General features: G+C 37.2%; 1 protein-coding gene across 1 annotated transcript; it reads right to left on the bottom strand.

Annotated features, from left to right (window-relative positions):
- Positions 254-5,472, bottom strand: LOC109230212 (chaperonin 60 subunit beta 2, chloroplastic). The gene is made up of 15 exons (XM_019395739.1): positions 5,365-5,472; positions 4,224-4,436; positions 4,007-4,132; positions 3,639-3,776; positions 3,456-3,551; positions 3,058-3,300; positions 2,712-2,946; positions 2,408-2,577; positions 2,251-2,328; positions 2,088-2,159; positions 1,866-1,970; positions 1,689-1,781; positions 1,491-1,583; positions 658-781; positions 254-537 (listed from the first exon to the last, which is right to left on the bottom strand). The coding sequence occupies exons 2-15, from the start codon at positions 4,434-4,436 to the stop codon at positions 524-526; spliced, it is 1,800 nt and encodes a 599-aa protein (XP_019251284.1). The 5' UTR covers positions 5,365-5,472; the 3' UTR covers positions 254-523.

The raw sequence follows: 7,651 nt of genomic DNA, 5'->3' as shown, positions 1-7,651 counted from the left end.
TAAAACTATGAGTAATCTAATATTTGTTAAAGAATGCCAAAATGACAAAATTGGACTACGAAAGTCGAAAGTTGATGTTTCATTATTAGAGCACTTTCATATCTCTCACTAGTGCTTGATTATCTGCCCAGTAAACGGGGTAATGAATCCAGCGATTTCTCAGCAAAGATGTAACCTGTGTGGCTCTACATTTTTTCTTCAATTTTTCTTTCCTTTAGTATTCCATTAGACTAACAGAGGTAGTAAGTTGCAATATGAGAAACCATGTAAAAGATTTTATTTCTGTTCTGCCACTCAACAAACATCCACTGAATCTGCAATTATACAATGAATTGCATGTTCATACAGTGCCGAACCCTGAAGGCTACTCCCACCAGGATTTATATATGCTCCCAGAAAGAATACCTAAAGTTTTACAAAAATAAAGGCTTTCAAGCATTGCACCAGACATTGTTCATCTACCACTATCATCTCGCAGGGGCAGTTCTTCTCTTCTATCTATCAGTAGCCTTCATTCAATCATCTAGTAACCATATCCTGGAAATGAAATTAATCACGAATTTCAGTTAACTGGAGTTCTGCCAGACTACACACTAACCCAAAAGAAAAGTTAAAAAGAAGAGAAAGAGATTGAGTAGATTGAATCCAAGAAGGTACCTGAGTTGTCCATTGGGTTGCCAGCAACTGCTGGTTCAGGCTCCTTGATCTCTACCACCACACAATCTGACATCAAGAATGTCTTCGCCACTGATGACGCATGCTCTAGACAACATCTCACCACCTGAGCAGGGCACGTAGTCATTTCAGCTTTCAGTAATAATAACGAACCAAGTACACAAGGATAGTTAACATGCTCGTTTTGGATTTCTGTCATCAGGTAGAACTCTAGAGTTTGGAAGAGTTATACAATCACTCAGTTCTATGGACAGCCACCCTATACAACCTATTTGTGTTATCTGTCTTCTGAACCCATCCTGCTGAACTCTCCTAGCCATCCCGAACAGCATATAAAGAGACCATAAAATATATTGTTTTATCTGTGCATTCTAAACCCCTCGTATGGAGCACTCCTAAGCATCCCAAACAGGGTTAGAAAAGGAATAATAAACTGAATAGATCAAAAAGTTCTTCTGTAATTGCATATGCTTTTTGGCCTACTCTCATATCTAGCCGTAACTCACATTGACTAGTAGTCAAAGATAGCAAATTTCCACTGAAAACCAGCAACAATAAAACCACGACTGCTATCAGTTTTATTTCCACAATCCAAACTGTACTATCCCTTGGAAGGAACCAAGTAAAAAAGGACTGCAAATAGAACAGTGAACCATCACAAAACCCACTACTCAGGTGATCTCCAGCAAACACGCCAATATATATTTGGCCACATCATAATATCTTATAATGCAAAACCAGATAATGGCCTTTCTAATGCAAATCCAGACAATGGCCTTTATCGGGAAAAAAATTGCAAAACCAGATAACCGCACCTTTGTTGGGTCAATAATACCAGCAGCCATTAAGTCTTCATAACTGCCAGTTGCAGCATTGTATCCAAATTTTGGATTGTCACTAGAAAGCACCTGAAAGGTAAACAAAGATATTTAGAGAGCAAAAAATTTTCAACCGAACTTTTCAGTTGGCACCAGTCATCTTTTTCCCTCTAAAACCAGACCATATACCAGTACCTTCTCACTGACAACACTTCCATTAACACCAGCGTTTTTAGCAATCAACTTCAATGGGTAGCTCAATGCTCTTTTAACAATATCAGCTCCAACCTGCACAATTAAGATAAATGAAGTTAAAAGGACTGCTTATGCTCTCGCAACAAAAAGAAAAACTGCAGGCTACCACAAACTTGCCTTCTCCTCATCATTCTCAAGAGTCTCCTTGATGGCATCAACTTTAGAAGCAAGTCTCAGGAGCGTGCACCCTCCACCAACAACAATACCTTCCTCAACAGCTGCCTGAAATCAGAACATTATTAGCCTTCGGTCTTCATATTACAAGTCATCAATCAAAAAACTCAAATATATCCTGGAGAGCACAAACCTAACTAATTATTGACTACGAAACTAGCTTACCTTTGTTGCGTTGAGAGCATCTTCCACCCTTAGTTTCTTCTCCTTCAATTCTGTTTCAGTTTGTGCTCCAACCTTCAGCATTCAATTAAGGAATCAGCAACTTATAGCTGCACTTTATACTGATTCAAAAACCAAAATGTTAATTTATTGGAACTGAAGTTACCTGTATAACAGCCACACCTCCTGATAATTTAGCAATTCTTTCATTTAGCTTTTCTTTTTCATAATCTTGATCTGCTGCCTGCTCAGAATCCGCACAAACTACATGAGACTGGATCATGAAAAAAAACCTTTACCAAAAATGCCAAGCGAACACTCACCTCTATAAGGTTTTTAATCTGCGCAACACGCTTATTGACTGCGTCCTGAGTGCTACCATCACCAACAATTGTGGTGGCATCCTTAGTCAGCACTACCTTAGAAGCATGGCCTAGAACTTCCTTGTCAGCCTTGTCTAAGGTAAGGCCAAGTTCCTCCCTAATCACAGTGCCTATACATTAGGGTAATAAAAAGGGTTAGTTATTTCAATCCAATTTGGGGCTATCAGAGTCCAAAGGTACAAGGATCAGAATTGAAGATACAAATTTTCAAATAGAACCAATAAGAAAACTAAGCAAGAGATACCTCCAGTAAGGGTTGCTATGTCATCAAGATACTGGCTTTTTCGTTCACCAAAACCAGGAGCTTTAAGGGCAGCAACCTTTAAAGCACCTCTAAGCTTATTGACAACAAGGGTTGCTAGAGCTTCTTGCTCAATATCTTCGGCAATAATTAAAATTGGGTAACCATTTCTGATAGCATCTTCTAGGACACCAACAAGATCTCTTGCATTTGTTATTTTCTTGTCAACCAGTAGTAACTGCATCTCAGAATACCTAACATCATCAGTAATAGATACACGGTGCATTCAAAGAGGTATTATGAACATCTTAAGCAGTACATACTAAACCTAGAAAGAAGGGATCCCCACCTTACAGTTCTCATATTCAACGGACATTTTCTCACTGTCAGTAACAAAGTATGGTGAGATGTAACCACGGTCAAATTGCATTCCTTCAACCACACGGAGACTGTTTTCAGCACTTTTTCCCTCTTCAAGGGTCACAACACCTTTCCTACCAACCTTGCTCATGGCTTCAGCGATCATACTCCCTACTTCAGAGTTGTTCCCAGCACTTACTGCAGCAACATCTGCTAGTTCACTGTCTTCTACCTGCGTGGCGCACTTGGTCAGCAAAGTTCTCAATCTTTTTTTAAAGTTTTTACTTACAATATTTGATGCACAATCCATTACAAGATAGCACAAAACTAAAACAGCCAGATCTTTGGATTCAGTCTAAGAACCATTGATAAACCTAACAAATTTACCTCTTTTGACATATTCTTCAATTCAGCTACTAAGGCTTTTGTAGTCTTCTCAATTCCTCTGGTGATCAGGACAGGGTTTGCACCAGCTGCAACCACCTACATACACAATCTAGTTGGTAAGAAGAATATTCTAGGAGATTTAACATACTGAGAATTCAGCAGCATATGGGTTTCACAAAGTACCTTAACACCTTCAGCAATCAGGCCCTGGGCTAGTACAACAGATGTAGTAGTCCCATCACCAGCCAAATCATTGGTTTTGGCAGCAGCTTGCCTCACAAGTTTAGCACCAATGTTTTCTACTGCATCCTCTAACTCAACCTAGTATAAATAACAGAGAGCATTATGATCAAATAGAATTTTAAGCTACTACCAAACAAACAGACAGGCGACAGCAAAGTAGAAAAAAGAGATATTCTTCTGTTATCTGAAACTCAAAATAATGTTATAAATGAATGAAAACATAGCAATTAAAACAACTTGATGTTCCAAGAACGATCGGAAATTAGTTGAAACAGCTACAGGTACACTATATCTAACGATTAACACACCTCTCTGGCAACAGTGACTCCATCATTGACAATCTTTGGAGCACCATACTTGCTCTCAAGAACAACATTCCTGCCTTTTGGGCCAAGAGTAACTCCAACTAGATCAGCAAGTTTGTTCACACCAACCTGCAACAGCAAGAAAATCAAGCATTTAACGATGTACACAACAAGAATTCACTGCAACCAACTATTTGGTAATTTGAGTTAAAAAGCTCACCTGCAGCCTCTTGATAGCTGATCCATCCTTGTTGAAATACAGCTCCTTTGCTGCAGCGGAAATTTTTGTACTGCGTGCCTTTCTCAGAACAACATTTCTTCTGCTCCCGAAAGAGCTTGAAGATATATTAGCAACAGAGGAAAGCTTGTTTGAAGAAGTGCTGGGAGCAGCCAAGGGACCCGCTGAGGACATACCAGCAAAAGTAGATGCCATCTGTCCATACAAAAATTCACTATATGACTAGTCGACCAACTTAACAAAATTAACACCATCATATCCTAGTGAAGTACAGCCTTCAACACCACGGAAGCTAGTCTAGATTCAGAAATATGCTCTGTTACTTTAAACGGCTAAGATAGATATAGTTTTCAATGCTCGGTTTGCTTAAACAATTAAAACAAGTTTCAAGCCAGTCAGATAAATCGCCTCAAAACACACTCCACAAGTAGTTGAGTGACTAAACAGATACTCTTAAATGTATCAAAAATAATAATAATACTACTACTCTTATCCACATTATCCTCACTCATCTATATACACTCTTCCCTTTTTTTTCCTTTGCAATTACACAGAGACTGTGTGACACGGTCAATCCATAAATACGAAGTCCCAGTAAATTACATTGCCTTATCCTAATACAAACACTTTTAAACTTAAAACGAGTCCAACTTCTCTTATCCAAATAAAATAAAATCTTCAGAAAATTGAACAGTTAATTATAAGAAACAAGACACGAAAGAAATGATATTATATAGTCTCTACTTTTTTTCTTTGCCATACTCTCAAGCAAACCGTGAATATAAAGGCCCAGTAAATTACATTTGCATATACTTTAAATAAAAGGTTCAATTTTTATCATCCAAATAAAAGAAAATCTATCAGAATATGAAACGATTATTAAGAAGCAACAAGGACACGAATAGCATCTGACAGAAGAAATGCTACAACTATAAGTAAAAGCCAACAAGAATAGCAAATTATCCACTTAAAGAGACATAAAAGAACCTTTAAACCCAGTAACAAATGAAATCCCATACCCAAAAATAGTTCGATATATACAATAAAAATTACAACAGAAAAAAATAACATCATTCTTAAGATACAGATATGGACTAAGATATTAGCTGGACGTGAAGCTTACCTTGAAAATTGTAAGAGGTTGAGTGTTGAAGCTTAGGGTTTTACTAGTGTTGTTGAAGAAGTAGCTGTAGTAGGTGGGTTTATCTCTTCTTGAGAAAAAGAAGATACGGTTAGGTTATATAACCAAACCAAAGGGTGAGGAGAGAAGAGTGTGAATGGACGGTAGTTGTTGCTCTTGAAGCTTCTAATCCATCACAGCCGTTGATATACTTTTGCATTTTGCAGCTGCCCGTTTGGTTTGTCCTTCTTTAGAATAGTCTAGAAGTTTGTGCATCACTATGCTTTACTTTACTGATACCCCCTTGTATTTTGGGAAAGTTGCAATTTGGTTCTTTTAATATTGAACTTGTAGTGTGATCCATTGATTTGGAATCCTCCAAGCTAAAGAATGGAGATTATAACAAATTAAAAATAAAGGGATCGTTCCATTGATGAGATAAGGGATAATAATTTGGGGATTAGATGCAAGATTATTTTATCTCGTACCTAATTAAATTTTTAAATTCGAAATTAATAATTCTGGATTAATTTATATCATAATTACGGTATTGTTCTACCCACTTTAAGGGGGAAAAATAATCTCGGGAATACATAGATAAAATATTACAATGATAAAATGCTCTTTTCAAATCTCTTCCCCCAAAGGCCTTTAAAAAGAGAAAATTTCACTTTATACATATTAAGCCAAACTATTTATCCTTTGATACTCAGGCCCAAACTATTTACGTTTCTTACCCATGCAGCCCAAACTATTTACGCGGCCCACCCATTAGTGAATTCCCATACCCACCGTCATTTAATGCCTCATTTAATTTGTCTTCCTTCCTTAACGCTACAGACATCATTTCAAAACCTCTATAGCCAAACCATGAGAACCCATATTTCACCTAGCATTTACTAATTCGACTTTTGAATTTTTTCTTCAAATATCTCTTCATCTAATAGTAATCTCTGGATGAAATTTTTGTATGTGAAAGTACATTTTAGTGAAAGTGGGTTTTCAAAAACATAGAATTTCTGTGTTTTTCTTTGTTACTTTTGTGAATCGATGTCTGTGGATTATTGTTTTCACTATGGGTCGGAAGCATTGTGCGTGTAAATGGTGGCGTCGTGCACAACATCATTCTTCAACCCAAGTAGCTGCTGAATCCGTTGCCTCAGCCATGTCGGGTCCTAGTTTTTTATTTTTTCTGATTCTCCGTCTGTGTTTAGTCCTAACCCTAGCAATACTGTTATTGAAAACACAATTGAAAATGTAGAATTAGAGGAGGGAAAAGGCAACAATATTGATGCTTCGTTAGTCAATAGAACTCCCGATCAGTCACTAACCGAAACAAATTCCAAAGCAGTCATAGCAGATGTTGCGGTGAATGATTAGGGAAAAGCTAAAGTTGTTGAGGATTCTGAGTTAGGGGAAAGCCGACGTGAATCCGTGCCTGAAACAGAGACTCAACCTGTCGATGTTGATTGTCGCGATGGTTCTCAAGTAAAGAAGAGAAAAATTGGTATCGCACCCAAAAAGGTAATTTTCTTAAAATTAGGATCTGTGCTTTTGAATATATAGTACATTGTTATTTTTTAATTTTTTGGTATACTTTTGTATTATATTATAGTATAGTTAGTTGTGGGAACTGGAAACGACCACGTACAACTATATATCCTGTTAGTATAGCTATATAATATATTCGTATCAGGGACGGATCTACCTGTAGTGTTGGCGTGGCACGCCACCGCCTGCTTCTCCAAAAATTCTTAGCAAGTATGTTCATATATATATGAAATAAACATAATATATAAAAATGGCACCTGCATTACACAAATAGCATGTGGGTGCCATGGTTCAGCGCTGCCTCTTAAGTCTTAAACTGGCTTCATGGTCCTGAGATCGATTCATGTGGCACCGTTCTGCCCATACTTTTATTTTTCCCCTTACTTATTATGGGAAAATTACGCTCCTTGTTACTTGTCCTAACAATCCATAAAAAATTATCCCACGTTTGAAGCTCTTACCTGATATGGCTCAGGTTGTACATAATCTAAAAGTTATTTTTCACCAGTTAGCCCACCCTATTTTTTTTTTCTTCGTTTTTCTTCTTCTTCCTCTTTCACGACTTTGCACCCCAAAACATTATATATTCTTCAATTCTCCTTCCAGATTCAAAGTTTATAATCACTATTAAGATGAGAAGACAAGATACCACTTAAGAGATTTTTTTTTTTTGAGTCACCATTAAAGGTCATTCGAAGCTTTAATTTCAGAAATTGGATTTTTCAATTTGGATTGGGTG

The sequence above is a fragment of the Nicotiana attenuata genome, chromosome 1 (assembly GCF_001879085.1).
Source record: "Nicotiana attenuata strain UT chromosome 1, NIATTr2, whole genome shotgun sequence".
NCBI lineage: Eukaryota > Viridiplantae > Streptophyta > Magnoliopsida > Solanales > Solanaceae > Nicotiana > Nicotiana attenuata.
Note: the sequence above shows the minus strand (reverse complement) of the source record. Positions and strands in the feature narration are given on the sequence as shown.

Coding starts and splice junctions, on each gene's coding strand:
- LOC109230212 (XM_019395739.1), bottom strand. CDS start 4,436: ATGGCATCTACTTTTGCTGGTATGTCCTCAGCGGGTCCCTTGGCTGCT. Junction 2,160..2,250: donor GAGGTGTGGCTGTTATACAG/GTAACTTCAGTT, acceptor TGAATGCTGAAG/GTTGGAGCACAAACTGAAAC. Junction 1,971..2,087: donor ATGCTCTCAACGCAACAAAG/GTAAGCTAGTTT, acceptor TTCTGATTTCAG/GCAGCTGTTGAGGAAGGTAT.